Source organism: Phaenicophaeus curvirostris, chromosome 2 (assembly GCF_032191515.1).
Source record: "Phaenicophaeus curvirostris isolate KB17595 chromosome 2, BPBGC_Pcur_1.0, whole genome shotgun sequence".
Lineage (NCBI taxonomy): Eukaryota > Metazoa > Chordata > Aves > Cuculiformes > Cuculidae > Phaenicophaeus > Phaenicophaeus curvirostris.
The window spans coordinates 10,946,243-10,962,728 of NC_091393.1; the positions used below are offsets into that span (position 1 = coordinate 10,946,243).

General features: G+C 38.6%; 1 protein-coding gene across 18 annotated transcripts in view; it reads left to right on the forward strand.

Annotated features, from left to right (window-relative positions):
* The window catches only part of SNAP91 (synaptosome associated protein 91), a 61,009-nt gene that overhangs the window by 23,794 nt on the left and 20,729 nt on the right, over window positions 1–16,486 (forward strand). For 14 of the 18 annotated variants that reach the window (XM_069851222.1, XM_069851230.1, XM_069851226.1 and 11 more), the window contains exons 7-14: window positions 383–489; window positions 1,839–1,880; window positions 3,957–4,027; window positions 5,371–5,398; window positions 7,340–7,449; window positions 8,481–8,581; window positions 13,509–13,523; window positions 13,669–13,839. In XM_069851222.1, the coding sequence (XP_069707323.1) occupies window positions 383–489; window positions 1,839–1,880; window positions 3,957–4,027; window positions 5,371–5,398; window positions 7,340–7,449; window positions 8,481–8,581; window positions 13,509–13,523; window positions 13,669–13,839 (645 nt within the window). The remainder of the gene's footprint in view (window positions 1–382; window positions 490–1,838; window positions 1,881–3,956; window positions 4,028–5,370; window positions 5,399–7,339; window positions 7,450–8,480; window positions 8,582–13,508; window positions 13,524–13,668; window positions 13,840–16,486) is intronic. The other 4 variants (XM_069851225.1, XM_069851228.1, XM_069851239.1 and 1 more) reach the window with 2 other exon arrangements.

The window sequence follows — 16,486 nt, forward strand, 5'->3', positions numbered from 1 at the left end:
GTACTTTCTTTGGAGTGAAGACAGCTTGGGAGAGGACATATTAATATATGTTTTAGTAACTTTAATTACTTTGAATTTTAACTTTGCTAGCTACTTCACCTGCTTACTTTTTATCTTTAAAAACCTGATTGATACAAATCACACAATGCTATGACTGGTTGGACTGCAGCTTTCCAGTCTAAATAATGCTTTAGCAGCTCAGCAAGCCCAACTTGTAAATTCTGCTAAGGTGTAGGCATGCCGCTAGATTAGCACCCAAGTAGAAAAATGTTAATGGATAGCAATATTCTTGAAACCTGATTTTCCTAAAAACTAGAGTTGCTGATGAATGCAGACCTAATGTAAGATATCTTAACTGAAATTTGCCAAATTATTTCTCTAGAGAAATTTTTTGAAATGAAAAAGGGACAATGTAAAGATGCTCTTGAAATCTACAAACGATTTCTTACTCGAATGACCAGAGTATCAGAGTTTCTTAAAGTTGCAGAGGTAAGTGACTTCCAGTCTTCTGGAGTCTGGCACTTAAATATTTCATGATTTTTTTTAGCAGCTATATAAAATACTAATTACACTTGTTAAGCATCTGACTCACTTTGTATAGATGTGAGGCACTGTAGAAGTTCCTGGATCTGCTTGTTCAGCTCTTTTTGTAGTTAAATCCTGCTTAGGACTTCAGTGTGTCTCTGCTGTGCAGCTAGCCTTAACTTTCCTGGTAACATAACAGGTGATATGACTTCAACACTATCGATATTTCTTGGAAATACTGTAATAAGTGCATGTTTCTAGGACGGTGTGAACATCAGAGGAAAATAGAGCAACTGGGAACAAAATCATACTGATTTTATAAGTCTGTTTTGAAGCCAACTACAAATTAACTGGAATGTGAGATTTTCCTGCTTTTGATCCTTGTTATCCTCCTCTTATGTGGATAATACAACTATTACATGGTTAATTAACTCTTTTGCTGGGCTCTCATTTGTGGCAATTGACTCCTTGGCAAAGGATGCATATTTTCCATGTTTCATCCTCCATTATAATGGACAGCAGTAATGAGCTGAATAAAAAGTTTTTCTAAGCTTATTTGTTTAACTGTTTATGAAGGAGCCTGCTAACTCCTGAATGGCACCTAACGTCTGCTATGAGTGCTGAACTTAAGGGAGTGAAGTACTCTAGACACCTATGGGTCAGCTTTGCAGGAAAGGGGTTATAGTGACTATACACAGGATTACTAGGTGCTGGTGGAGACTTTTCTTCTGCAAAAACTAAACTAATAGGCACTTTGAAGAACCATAGTGAAGCAATAGGACAACTAATTACAGACTTAGACCTCATCTTGCTGTATTTGAGATGCTAGGAGAGAACCGCGCAACAACAAAGTGATTTGAACTTTAGCAGTTTTTTTTTTTAACATGATGCCTTCTAGGATTTGCTCGCTGAATGAATTTCAGAGAGCTTCATTAGGATAGTCAGGTATCTGGGCAGTATGTGTTCAGCAATTCACTAACGCTGTCCTCTGACACAATGATGTATGATCAGAAAGCCCAGCCTGACTTACCATATGGAGTATGAATTTTACCTGGGTGGCATCAAACTCTGTTTTTCCTTTTTTTTTTCTTTTTTTTTTTTTGCCTTTGGATATTTACTTAAAGAAAAATAAAAAGACTGCTGCAGATTGTTGAAGGTAGTTGCTGGCAAGATGGGCATCTGCACTTGCTGACTTTCTAGTGTTTCTATACATAAAGTGCATTATAGGTTAAAGAGCGCATCAGTTATAGTCAAAATTAGTGCTTGCTGCAGTGAGATAATGTAGTTACGTTTTACCTCTTTTATATCCACAGCAAGTTGGAATTGACAAAGGTGATATCCCCGATCTTACACAGGTAAGCTTCTCTTGTACTCTTTTTGGATTGGTGTAATAACTGAAAGTTTTGTAATTAGGAGGCACATCAGAAATCTAAATGTTGATAAGAAGTTGTAACGAAAAAAAAAATAGTCACAGTAGTGAAATACAAGTTGATAGCTGTCATCTTTCCGCTTTTTAGTTTGGCTGCAAGGTTTTGGAGACTGAAGAGTCATCTTGGCAGCTAAAGAGCTTGGCTCATTTTTATTTATTAGCAGTTCTTAAAAGCATGGCAGTTTTGCCCCATATAGCTAGGGGGCAACCCTTACCTAAGGTTCTACCACAGTGCTAACTGATATGTTAATCTAATGTTGAAGAAATACCTAGAAGAAACTGAGCAATGTTCAGTGTTGCAAATTTGCTACCAGACAGTATTTAATTTCCAAATTGTTGCATCTGGGTAGAAATTTTCTGAAGCTTCCTCTATGTATTCTGTTTGATAGATGAGTTTCATATTACCTTGTTGGCTTTTAAGAAACCTGTGAATGATATATTGGAAAGCTACTTAAAGTACGTAGAGATAATCGGTCACAGGAAATAATACTGAATTATTCTTTTTAAACATAGCTTTCTGCTTACATGTGTAAGTAGACACAACTTTCACCTTTATACAATAGCCATTTCCAATACGTAGAAGTAATTTACTTTTTTTTTTCCTTCCAAATGAGAGCTTTTGCTCATCTTCTCGTTACTGGAAAATTCTTGTAAATAAGTCGCTTGTATTTAACCAAATTCTTTCTTATGCTTTAATCAGTTGAAGATGAACAAATATGCCTAGAAAATGGCAGCAGTGGTTACGATATTTCTGCATTGCATCTTTGCATGGGACAGTTAGACTCAAGCCATCATTTAAAGTTTTCTTGAGCACTGTAAATTTCTCTGTGCATTGCTACCTTGTTACTCAGTTTTAAAGGCAAAATTATAGTGCAGACACTATAAGTACACTTAACTGTGCTTTGGTACTAGCAGGTACTAATTGCGCTGGAACAGCTGATTTAACCAGCCAACTGGTTTTCAGCATACTGTACGTATGAGCAGTGGATAGTCTGTTTACAGGCACTGCAATCCGACTTTTTGATGCATATGCATATCCTGAAGTTAAATACATTATTTATGAAAACCACTGTAGGTATTGCTGTCAGGAATTGTGGTTGATCTGAAAGAGACTGATAAAGAGAATTCCACGTTTAGAGGCTGTACCATTGATGAGCCGGTAACCCTGATGAAACACTTGACTGTTATATGCTACTGTATTTCTCAAGGGTTTCCTCCTTGCTGGTTGATCCTGCAGGACTCTACTTATCTGGAGGCTGTTTTCATACTGGAGTAGCTAAGCACACTGTCATTTGTATTTAGGACTCCTTTTCCTGTCTACCATTGTAACAGCAAATGCATGCCTGGGGGTATTGCCTGACCACAAAAAGGTTGCTAACAAAAAAAAACTAAGATCAAGGAGGCTTGAAAAAACAGTTTTTGTATATGTCTAAAATAATTTTGAGTTTGCTGCTGGGCTCAATGACCTCTGCCTGGCACCATTTTGAGAAGACACAGCTATAACGTTTTGTGACGCTGGGAGTCTTCAACCAAGGGTAACTGCTTTTGAGGGTGCTGGAAAGGACTTTTAGTTTGTTTTGTTTGGACGGCAAATATCATTTAACCCTGTGGTCATGAAAGAGGTGTTGGAGGTCTGACTAAAAGCAAAACTGAAAGGCTGACCTCGAACCTATTACTCTTAAAATTAACCCTGTGGATGCCTGTGCTGTTGTCAATGTTTAACACTGACTCAAAGCATGACCAGCAGCACATTCTGGATTTAGGTGCTGTTTAGTAGAGATAAATGTTTTCTCTCTGCAAATTTGGATGCAGTGTTACCTTTCAAAACCTGTCTTTGCCAGAATACTTCTAGCATGAAAATCCACTATTTTCACAGTGGTGTAAATAGAGTAACAGCATGAGCACGTACATGGTGGACTTCAGGGAAGCTAGTGCTGGATTTCCAAGTAGCTTTAGGTCAATGCAATGTGTTCAGAAGTATACCTTTCTCTTTGCTTTCAAGGCTCCTAGCAGTCTCATGGAGACCCTTGAGCAACATCTCAACTCACTGGAAGGAAAAAAGCCTGGCAACAAGTAGGTATATATGTTGCACCATATATCAGTGAGACTAGCTGATATTTAGATTTGCCTCCCCCAGCCTCCTTTGGCAAATTAACTGGAAAATAAGCTGTGATAAGTCTAGGCTTTTATTTTCCCTTACAAAGTCGTGTTAATAGCAACTTTTCCTTTCTTACCGGGGGTGGGGGAGAATAATGCACCAAACAACTAGATACCTTCCAAAATGAAGTAAAATTAACTGTGTAAAACACCTAGAAGGAACTGGTTTTATTATCAAAATTGATTTGTTTTCTTATGGCTTTGCATCTTCTTACTAGATACTTGTCATGGGTAAGTCTAGAAAGGAATAAACTAAACCTGTGTTTTCTCCTTTACTGTTGCTTTCCTTGCAATTTAGTGAAGGGTAAGTACATATGTTTACATATCACTTGCATGCAGACATAGTTATGTGTTTTTTAAGATGGCTTGAATGACTAGAAATAGATAACCTTCTATAAATGTACCTAAACTGTCGCTTGCTTTTGTATCTAGTCCATTAAGTTATTTTTAGTGATTTCTGTCTTAGCTCCAGATCTTCTAGTCAGTTCTACAGCTCCTAGGACTTCTCCAATTCAAGTAACCTACAGAATGGAAGCTAGTTCAATACTAGTGCAGTTTTAACTTCAACTCCACCTTTAATCACTTAGATCAAAGCGGCTGTTAGAATATGTAGTAGTATTTTCATACTTCATAATAACAAAAGTTGACAGATGTGCTGTTGTACATTTTAACTTACCATTAAGGCTCTGTCAGATAATGTAAGTGTGATTTTTCTTGCATGTGGAAGAACTTCCAGTTTGGACTTTCCAGCTGTTTCCATACTTTCAAATATGACTATTTTAAAGTCTCTGACTTTCTGTAAAAGAACAGTAGATTTTGAAAATTTACCAACACGTTCTGTAAAGACTTAATGTTAGATAACAGCTTCTATATTGGTCTTACACTTCTCCTGTTACTTGATTTTATAATATGTTGAAGTCTTGCCCCAATAACTCTTTCCTACTCACTCCTTTAGGCCCTAATGCAAGACAGTTGCATGCTTCTCTGCCTTTCCTACATTTAGTAGAACTTACTTAAAAGGCAGAATAATCTTGTAATACGAGTTAGCTTAGAAGATTGATTTAAACTTTGAAGTAACAATTTATGCTTCTTGTCTAAAGTGACACATGAAAGCTTGAAAACTGGGGAGGGCATGTGGTTGTAGAGATCTTAGAAAGCTGTCACACTTAACTTGTGGTCTTTTTGTGTGAGTTTTGATGACCAGAAACCACGGTTTCCAAAAGTGTGCTTATCTGACCCCCCCTCCCTTTTTTTTCTAGATCTGGGGCTCCTTCTCCTCTAAGTAAGGTAAATGCTGTCAATCACTGTATCAGTGAATCCTTGTTCAGGTGATATGCTTTAGAACATCCTAAGGGTCTTAAGGGAATGAAGTGAGATTTCTGTTTCCTGATCTGCTCTTTAGACTTCACCACCAACATCATACCTATGTGACAGAGTTGCATCTTTTAATGATATTGCAAATGACGTCATGAAAGCACTTTGCAATCTGAACAGCTGTAGCACTTACAACAGTGCAGGATTTGATGAAAACATTTGTCTCAATGTTTCTTAATCCTCATGTCAGTGAGAAACTTAGTCTACTATTTCTTCTCTAAGCTCTTCACTCAATTTGCCACTTTTTAGAAGGAAATACTGACTCTTAAAACTGTAATTATGTGAAAAGCCAAGAAGGAAACTTTCATCTGATATACCTAATTTCAGAATTGACTTTTAATAAGAGTGAGACTGCTCACCTCAATTGAAAGCAAAAGCTCCCAAGAAAATGTCTTGGTTTGAGTGTCAGCTGAGCTAGTGAGCTTTATGATGTTAGTAATACTAACTCCTGGTATCCCTGAAGCATTCCTGAGTGCCATAGTTCTGTGTCTTAATAACAGGTGTTGTGCAGGAAGAACTCAGTTAAGTCCTCTGAATCAGAGGGAGACAGTTCAATGGTTGATTCTAGTGAAAGCTCTTAAATTTCTTTCCGAAACGCCCTTAAAAAAACCCAAACCCCAACCAAACAAAACCCTCTGTTGTCCAGTACTGTAATGGTTGGCAAGAACTACATGATGGCTCCAAGTGTTTTAACAACGTTTAGGTAACCTCCTCTTCCATGATTCACATGAAGAATTTGGACCACTCTAATATCAAATCTCAGTAAAGACTTGAGGAGATTGTAGAAAGCTTATAGCTATCTCCTGCTAGAATTGTGGTGATGGGATGGCAGTAGCAGAGTTCAGAAGACAATTACTTCAAATTTGCCATTCTGTTTCTTTCTTGGAAGTGATCAGAATGGCAAACAGTATTAAACATAGAACTTGCTTTCATTTGTTAGGAAAAGATCTCTCTAGCATATGAGATGACTGTAACAAAGCTTGTAGTATCTTCTAGAGAATTAAATTGACACTCAGTGTAACTTGAGTCTTGAAGTACACAGAAGAATTGCAGTATACTCTCCCTGGTATCTGTCCTTGCCATACTTGAAGTATCTTTATCCAGAATTGGAGTAATTAATGAAGCAAAATGATAGGCTCAGTTGTCTTTTGTATATTCCCAAGGACTTAACCGTTAGCACTGTTGATGGCTCTTTAAATTCTATTCAGTCTGAAGGTTTACATACAGACTTTTAACTAAGTTTCTAACCATTTTGTTTCTTCCACTATTTCTATGATTAGAGTACTAAGGTTCTGCTGTGGTTGAACAGATATTTCACTCCCCACACAACTTGCAGGGTCTGACAGATATAGAAACAAGCCCACAAAAATACTTGTTCCTCACATTTTCAGGATGGTGAGAGGAGGGAGTTTGGGGAGCAAATTAATTTATTCCAACTTGCTGACAGTCCTTTGAAGCATAGGAACTGTTAGTTACCCTAAGTGTGATTTTAAAAGGCAGGGAAGGCAACACCAGGTCATGAGGCTCTAAGTTAGTGGCCTAGACATTGAGCAAGTCTTGAACCCAAGGGACTAAAGCTAACATCAGGCTTGTTGCTGGTGTCTGTGTGCATTCAGAGCACCTGCAATAGGCATTCCCTCTTGAGATGGGCATCACTAGGTGGAGTCACCTTGGTGTTTCTCAACTTCCCTCTGAAAACTTAGCCGGTTTTTCCTTAAGCTCTTTCAAAGGGGAGAACAGCTCACAATGGGAAAACTTGATACTAAAATTGAATTTTTGAAGTATGTGAATCTGCATGAATTGTTTATGGAGAAATGCTAGTACATTGAATCTATATTTGAAATATTTCTCCAGTCTTCTCCAGCCACAACTGTTACGTCTCCTAGTTCTACTCCAGCAAAAACTATTGATACATCTCCTCCAGTTGATCTTTTTGCAACTTCATCTACAGCTGCCCCAGTCAGGTAAGTTAAACAGCATATTCGAGTTATTAAGCTTGATGTGAAAGCCACAATCACACTTCTAACAGGAGACTGCAAAATTTTGCATAGCTCTCAGGTAGTGCACATCAGTATTGAATAGGCTGTGTTGTTCTACCAATATAGATGGCAAATGAGCTCTAACAAAAAAGAAAAAATAATGTGGCTGCTCTGATTTGTTTTAACTGTAGTAGTGATGATGTATTCTGCTGAATTAATATTCTCTTTTACTTGCTGTTCAGATTAGTTAACAAAGCACAAAAATAATTAACTATAGGAAGTTAAAATACAAAAATATACTTATAAGTTTGACCACTGAGAAATTCTGAACCTTACTTTCAAGTCCGTAATGAGCAGAAATGAAAGAACATTAGACATGTAGCAGCTCTAAAGTTGAGCCAAAAGTCTGGAGATGTGACTAATTATTCAGTTAAATGTCAGATGAAGTATTTCATCGAAGAAAGAGCTTCTGCTGTTATTTAAATATTCTAAATGAGCAAGACTTTGTTTCCTAAGCAAAATGGCTTAGGTCATCCAAGTTTTACCAGCTCTGTTATATCTAATGCCTACTTACTGCCTTGAAATGCAGGTTTCTTTCTTTCTTATATGGCACAATGAAGTATTGATGGAGAATGGAGCTGTTTTCCATTGCAAGCAGTTATTTGCTCTGTTCTTAGGACTGTCTTGGGATTTTGCTTTAGTTTTTTGGTATAGTGGGGTTTTTTTTTAGGATTATCAAAATTTAGTGATGCCTCATAGATCTGTTAGTGTTGGTATCAAATAACAGAAATAATTTAAAGTCCCATCCTGAGGTGTATTCTTGGCACTTGCTATAGTACAGAAGTTCATGGTCATTGCTCTGATCCTAAGGCCTGAAAATTCTCTCTCAATTGTTCCGTCAGTCATCCAAACAAAAGGCTATTCCTACAATCCAGTCATGACTTTTTTTCCCTTAAACTTGAATGAAATGAACAACTTACTCCAGTATTTAATATCAGTCTTTCTTTCCTTGACAGCGCTTCCAAACCATCCAGTGATCTTCTGGATCTTCAGCCAGATTTTGCTGCTACTGGGCAGGCGGCTCCAGCAGCCCCTGCTGGAGCAACTTCATGGGGAGGTAGAGAAACCTCACTGTCAGCATCTCTTCTTGCAGTCTCCATTGCCTTGCCTGGCTGAACTGAAACCTTGCTCTTTCTCTGCTGGCACAGGATGTTCCCAGCTCGCTCCCAGGCTTCTGCTGACCTGACAGTCAGGCATCCCTTTGCAGCACAAGGCTACTCCTTTTTCCAGGGATATGCATAATAGTATAAGCTGCTTATAAAGGCCTGGCTGCAAAGCTGGGGAGAGCCAGGATTATGTGACTAAAAGTGAGCAGGAGGGGGATGGCTGAAGGTGAACAGGTAGGGTCGACACTCTAAAACAGAGCTAGAACTGCTCATGTGCTTATTGGCAAGGCAAGGGCAGAGAATCAACTCTTCTGTTAATAAAGCAAAGCCTGCAGATCAGTAGGGGGAGGATCAAAAATATCTTTTACAACAAAAATGCATCTAAAGCCAGTGGTGGCAAATCAGTTCTGCTGGAAGTGTGATTGCCTCTAACAACCTTTAACATGTTTTAATAAAAACCTGCCTGCTTAGAATAGAAATATGAAAACAGAAGTGAAGGGCTAACTACTTTCAGATAGGAATACCTCCCCAGCTCTCTGAAATCTGAGCTGTGTGGTGAACTGAGCCTGTTATTCCAGGCTGCACTAGCAGCTGGTCATCTGAAGAGGACCACAATAAATGTAGGCAGTGTTCACTCCTGTCCTGTAAGGACAGGGAATTAGGCTGGTAAATGTGATTTAACTTACCTAGTTTGAGACTCACTGTGGTGTAATCTTAAGAGTTCCACACTTCTGTGGCAGCTTAATGAACTCATCAGCCCTCTCGCAGCAGGAATGCTACACTAAGTCATGCTGACTCTATGAATGCTAATACTGGGTACTAGTGGCTTCTGCATTCCTTATTTCTGTTCTTAGCTTTAGTTCATTAAAGATGACGCTGTATCTCAGCCACTTCATTATGAGAAGGTAACTGTGGCAGTCATGTAGTCCATGTTTTTCATATTCCTATTTAATCTTTTGAATTGAATATGATTTTTTTTCAGAAGTGTCAGTTTTATTAACTGACCTGTAATCTTAACCAGAAAGCAAAACCAGAGTCATGTATTCTAGGATGCCTGGGACTAATTATTCTGCAGTTTTTGATTGTGTCGAATTTGTCTTGCTCTGTTATTGTCAGGTGCTGGAACACAAGCTTTTCAGATGTTTGAAACAGCTCAGGCCTCTCAGCTAACTTTTTAAAGCAGTTGTTTACTCATGCAGAGTAAATAACCATTAATATCATCAAATACTGATTTATAGTGCAATTGAAAACCAATCTGTTTGGTTTTTTGCTTTGCTTTTTTGACAAAACACCTGTAGTTTGGAACTTAGGTGGTTTATGTTTCTGAATTACTGAAAACTTCAAAACTGACAAGTAATGCACCTAGTCCCCTTATTCCACAACCGAAAAGGGCAGTTAACTTTTTTTCCTTTGGCCAGGATTATCACTAATCTCAACAAGTATTCTTCAGACTTATCTTTCAGAATAGCATTTTTATAACTTGGTAAGCTTTAAGTTTATCTGCTTTACTGCTGGTAGGAGTCCAGATCTGATGATCTGTTACTGCACTGGAATCTTGTGTGCTTTTTTTGGTCTTTCTTTGGGGTCTTTTTTTAAACTCTTTTCTAAGTAACTGCCAAACCCCATGTCAGACATGCATAAATTGAGAACTGGAATGGCTTTGTTGTGAAAATACTGAAATATCCATTAATGTTTCATCTGGTTATGAGAAAACCTTTGAGCCTCTGTTTAAATTTGGGTGTTTTTTTTCTTATTTAAACAAATCTGCAGGATGAATCTGTAGTCGTTATAAGTTGTATGCTCCCGCAGGTAACTACAGAGCCTTCTAATTAGTGCAGGGGAGGCCACATCAGGAGTACTACATCTAGTTATGGGCTCTCCTGTTTGAGAGAGGGTGATTAGGAAGAGGGCTACCAAGACTCCAGGCGTATAGAGCACATATCTGCAGAGAGAGGTTGAGGGAGCTGGGCCTCTGTCATTTGGCAGAGAAGAGGCTAAAGGGAACTCTTAATAGTGGTCTACAAGTACTTGAGGGGAGTTAAAGAGCAGAGCCAAAAATTTCTTGGACATGAAAGCAGATTATAATGTAGAGTAATAACAACAGGTTGTGACTTCAGAGATTGACTGGACATGAGGAAAAAAATATTTCACTTGGAGGGTGGGGCAGTCCTGGAGCAGATCCCTGATGTGGGCCTGTAGACTCTCCATTCTTGGAGAATTTCAAGAGCTGACTAGACAAAGCCATGACTGCCTTTATCTGGTGTTGGCCGTACTGTTGCTCTGAGCAGGGACCTAGAGGGGATCACCTTCCTTCCACCCAGGACTTTTGGGAGGATGTGTAACAGCACCTCCCTGCTACTTGAGCTTCTTCCTTATCTGCAAAACTTTTCTGACCCACAGCAAGTTAATGTGGGAACTCATGAGAAAGAACCAGTAGAGGGAGGAAGCTGGAAGAAGTGCTGCATTTCTGAATAGGTAGGAAAATGTGAATATCAAATATTTCAAGATGCAACATGAAACTGGCACTTTAAATGTCACATAAACCTCAGGAATACATGTCACCGACGAATGATCCTGATTTCTTAATCTCACTGAATGTATAGATTCTATGTATTTTGGCATATTCGAGTACTATATGTTTGCTACATTACACTGTATATTTATAGGTATATACAGTACATTGTTTTGTTGTATACCTAGTATGTTTCTGAATGCAAAATAAGTTTATTGAACAACTGAACTATAGCTTGTGAAAATCTACGCTTCTGTGCTAACAGGTGATATTCAGGGAAGGGTAATAATTTGCCTGCAGCGTACTGCAAGGTGAGTAGAGAGGCACTTGGCAGGCAGGCTAAGCTATAGTATTACAAAAACATACAGTAGGTCAAGCTCTGCATCTTCACCAGGTCTGACTCTCAGATATAAAAGCAAATTGACTTGAATTTCTGCTCGGAACCACCCTGTGGTGTGCCTTAGAACATGGATTTACTATTAGTATTGTTACTTTAATATTATTATAGAAAAAGCATTTGGTTTAGTCCTTCCCATATTAAGAATAAGTGTAGATTGCTCTGTTGGATAATTGTAATTTCACTGTATTTTGATCTATAACATAACCACGTAACAAAAATGCATTGAGTTATAAGCTAATAGAAAGTGGAAGTTTGCTGGTAGTTGTTTATCTCAAGACTAGCTGTGAGGCGTCCACCTGGTGTGCAGTAATGAGATACCACAGTGCTGCATTTTTAATAGACTGTTACACTCTTCTAGAATGGTATTTTGACTTACCTAAGCTTGTGCAGTCAGTCTCGAGTAGAGCTCTCCCAAGAAACCAATTACAAAAATACTTACATGTGGTTTCTCAATGCATTTTTAACAAGCATTGTAAAATAAAGACAAACTTTGAAAGATTCATCTGTGCTTGCTCAAAGCATTTTGCTTCCTACATACTGACCTGTAGTAAAGCATCTGTGCTTGCTGTTCAGTGTGGGTCAGACGAACCCATGACCCTGTTGAGTGTACAATGAATCTGAAAGCAATGCTGAGCTACTGGTTAGTAAATAGGTAGTTGTGCTCAGGCAATTCTAGCTGCAGTTTGAAAAATACAGTAGGCCTAACTACTTAGTTTCCACAGGATTTTATAGCTTGTAGTTGTTTTTATGTAGTCAGACCTTCCTCTGTCTTTGGGCTCAATCTGACTGGTCTCAGAGGACATCAAAATATAGGAAAGCCTATCATTAAAGATGATTCACTGGCCTCAGATAAGAACTGATTAAGGAACCAAAGCTGGAACAGAGCCAACCTGCTTATGCTGTCAGTAATTAATACTCCTCGTAATACATGTTAACAGAGGTGTTTTTTTCTGCATAGTATGCTTGCTCTATCACAAATATCTTTTGTTAAAGAGTTGTCTCAAGGACAAGAAACATAGTGTGCCTCTCAGAATACGCTTGGGGCACTAGGAATGTCATGAATTGTATCCTGAAGTAACTTCACACTGTATTGCAAGCTACTCTTTGCTAGAGTGCCCTGGCTTTAGTGCCAGATTTGTGAAGGGTTCTAGGGCTGACGGGTGGATCACAACAGCTCACTTCAGCGGAACAGTAAGCTGAATCCTGTCTACTTTTAAAGACTAGCATTGGTTTTGACTGCTTGCTGACTACTTCGGTCTAGAAAATACTTGCAACTAAGTAGAATAATCATGAGATTCTCTGTTGGATCTGAGTATGTTCTAATAGTGCACTGATTTAAATTAGCTTCAGCTATGCTTGTTTACTGTACTTATCTATGAGCATTGGAGTTCCCTGGGACTCACTATTCCCATGTGCAGTTTTGCGTGGTGAAAGTCTTGAGTCTGTGTGCTGTTAGGCTCAGTGACTTGCATTTAAAAGTTTCAGTGTAGTTGGGATGTTAGCTGTTCATAAGCTTCAGAGAAGCCATTCTCACATTGCTATGCCAAATGCAAGATAGAACGAGAACAGAGAAAATTGAGCTTTTAAAGAAGTGGTTCTTGGCTAGACCCTGAGATGGTGAAAGGAGACCTTCTCAACCTTACAGGCCAATACTTGGTCCTCTCTGTTGCAGCTATAAGAAAAACAATTGTGTGAGACAGAAGTGATAAATACTACCAGTATTTAAATATTTTGCTGATTTTATCAAATATGTGAAACTTACACGTTAGTTCTGATTTGAATCGAACTCTTAAACAGAATGAGCTTTGTCATGTAACAATAATTTCTTGAATGTGCAGAAACGATGTTTAACCCAAACATGTCATTTGGAGAATGAACTTAATGGCTAATGAACGTCTTCAGTCTGGCAGTTTTACTAATTGGTCTGTTTCTTTATTCTGCTGTCACTTTAATGGACAATCACTAGACCTGTTGGGAGAGGGTGAGTAATGTTTTTGATTTCTAAAACTTTTGAATGTTAAGGCTCCTTATTAAAAGCTCCATCTTTCTGGAGTTGAGTGTTTGTGGTCTCTCTCCCTCTTCTCCTTACTTTTTCTGTTTGATCTTCGTTACATTGTTGTGTATAGATAATCTGGCTGCACTTTCTGGTGTTACCTCTGAGCCACAGATTTCAGATCCTTTTGCCCCAGAGCCTAGTACAACTACTGCTGCAACTACGGATACTACAACTACTTCAGCTGCTGCCACTACAACTACAACTGTTACGGCTGCCACTGCTGAAGTGGATCTCTTTGGAGGTTAGTTTGGTTGCCCTAATGCTGTATGCCAGCTCATAAGGTAGATAAAGCATTACTGAGTTCAGTTATTATAACAAGGCCTCTAATTTAACTAACTATACCAGAAGTGCGTGTGTGTTGGACGCTAGATGGAACAGAAAATGTAAACTGTCCAACTCCCTCTTTGTTTGATGTGTTTTTAGCTTATAGACTCCTCTGCATACATATGGAAATGGAAAACTGTATACACTTAAGACTGAGTTTCCTTATGTTTGAACAGCTAAGAACATTAGTTTTCAGGTCTGCATGGGATGAGCAGGTATTCTTTCCTCATTATTCAATGACAATGCATTGTACTGCAATTTCTGGGAAAAGCAGTTGTGCTTTCATAGTTATTGCACTGGAGAGGATGGATGTGGCAGCTTCCTGCCCCTTCATTACATATTACGCTTGAGCTGTGTTGTGTTTCTTTTGGATTTTTTCTGTAAATATAGTATTGAGCCAGCTGAAATTACTATTATTTCAGCATTCTTGAGTATGCGTTTTATTTCACATAGCATTAACAGTAATTTAGGCTGGCAGTGAACTTGTACTAAATGCCACCTATACAGATAACATACAGGAAACATATTCTTATAGTTTAGGAGGCCTCTCAACTGCATCTTGAAAATTGTTTCTTTTCAATACTATACCAGACCAAGTTAATGGAAAAATGTTCTCGTTTACAAACTACTAACATGTTTGATATCACCTGACTGCTGTATTTTCCTAGTTGTCCCTTCCTGTGGTGTGTGCTTCCAGTATGACAGTGGATATCAGGAATTAGTAATAACGTACTTGCTATCAAAACTGAATTTCAGTATATCCTTTGTGGAAGTGTGTTTATCTAGCACTTCTTGTTACAGCAGTGCTGGGTAGGTCTCATACATAAACAATTTGACCACAAAGGTATTTCCTAAAGACTGAAAGTTCCTGGTTAGAAGTTCTCTTCAGAACTGACTTCAGCAGGCACCTCCAAGATAACCCCAGTAAAACGTCTGAGAAGCTGGAAGAAAAGAGTACAACTGCTACCTGCTAGTTAGCTCCTCCTTTTACAAAGATGAATAATAGTCCAAGTGGCTCAGGATCAGGCATTTTGGAAACAATTTTAAAATAGTTGTCGGCAGTGGTTCTGGAGGCTACTAGGAGCAAGAGAAAGTCTGATGCTGGGTACTCCCAGAAGGTTGTTGCAGAAACCAAAGCCTATGCTCATTAACGTTCCATACTAACTTGCCTTATGATTTTTAAGTCTATGTACAGTGAAAAAGGCAGACACTGTTTCTCTCTATGTTTTCTAGCACTAGGCATGCTTGCACTTAACAAGTAGGTATTTGACCCTTGAGGTCTGCTAGAGATTGAGTCCTCAGAGTCATCTGAACATTTTGCAGCTTGGCAGTTTTTAGTTGCTCTACATGCCTCCTTTTGTAGGGGAAGGTGCAGGAACAGTCATCCCAGGAGAAAGAATGTAGAGTCTTCATGGAGTGGCAGTGTAAGGAATGGGAGCTGAAAGCTGCAGAAAAAGGCAGCAAGTTGATGGAAGAAGCAGAAGAGACTTTGCAGGAATGGCTGTTTGCTATTATTCTCTTGCATTGTATTGCTGGTGCTTTAGTTGATAGGAGCCTGCACGCTGCCTGTGACTGGACATTGTCCTTAAGAGGAAAAGCAGCTCTGCTTTATATCCTCATCTCTAACATGATTTTGGAAAGCAGATGAGAAATGCAGGATTGATCTAGCATAGCTTGTTTTAAGAATGCAATCTGATTAATGGGAAAGCTTTCAGTTACCTAGGCCAACTTGAAGAATTCTTCATCTTGTTTCTAAGATAAACAAGAGGAGGCTGTTTTCAAAATGCAACCAGAATCATTCCTGAGAGGGAGAAATGTAAAGGTAGAAGAAAGGTGGAACATCTTGAAATGCCATGTAACTCAGTAATAGAATTTGGACACAGTATTTTTGGATACTGTTAGTCTGCTCTTGAGTTATATTCTGTTGTGTGATTAGTCTGTAAGCAGTGCAGGTAGCAAGTCATGGCAGACAGCGTGTAAAAGTCAGTTATTAGGCATCCACATGATATGAATTTTTAGTGGGCAGGAGAACTGTTGTTTTCCCTTTAAAGAAACAAAAGGCAAAGTGATCAAGACTTTTTGGCACTTGCAGGCTAGAGAACGCCCCTTATACTGAAACAACAAAAAGAAATCTCATAATTCTTATGATTCTTTCCTAGCACTGAGCCTAGTGGAATAGTTCTTGTTAACTCAAGTCAGCTTCTCCATGTCAAAAAGTAATGAAGGGTGACTGAAGATGAAAAAAAAAGTGGAAACGGAAAAAGTTCTTTGCACCCATAAACTTTAGTTCTGTGATCTTCCCAATACTAGTGACTTTCCATAGGGTTGTTTCACATGTTGCACAATACTAAATTATTATACTTCAGCTGCATCACCATGTGTGAGTAACTTTTATCATGTGTTGATGCCATGGCATCAAATAAAGCCTGAATTTATGCAATTAAACAGATTGATTTTCAGGAACACTTACTTTGCTGCTGACAAGTTTCGTTGAAGTACTACTTCAGTGTTCCAGAAGTTAAAAATGCCCATGTTTGCCCAGAACTGTTTTTATTTAACAATTT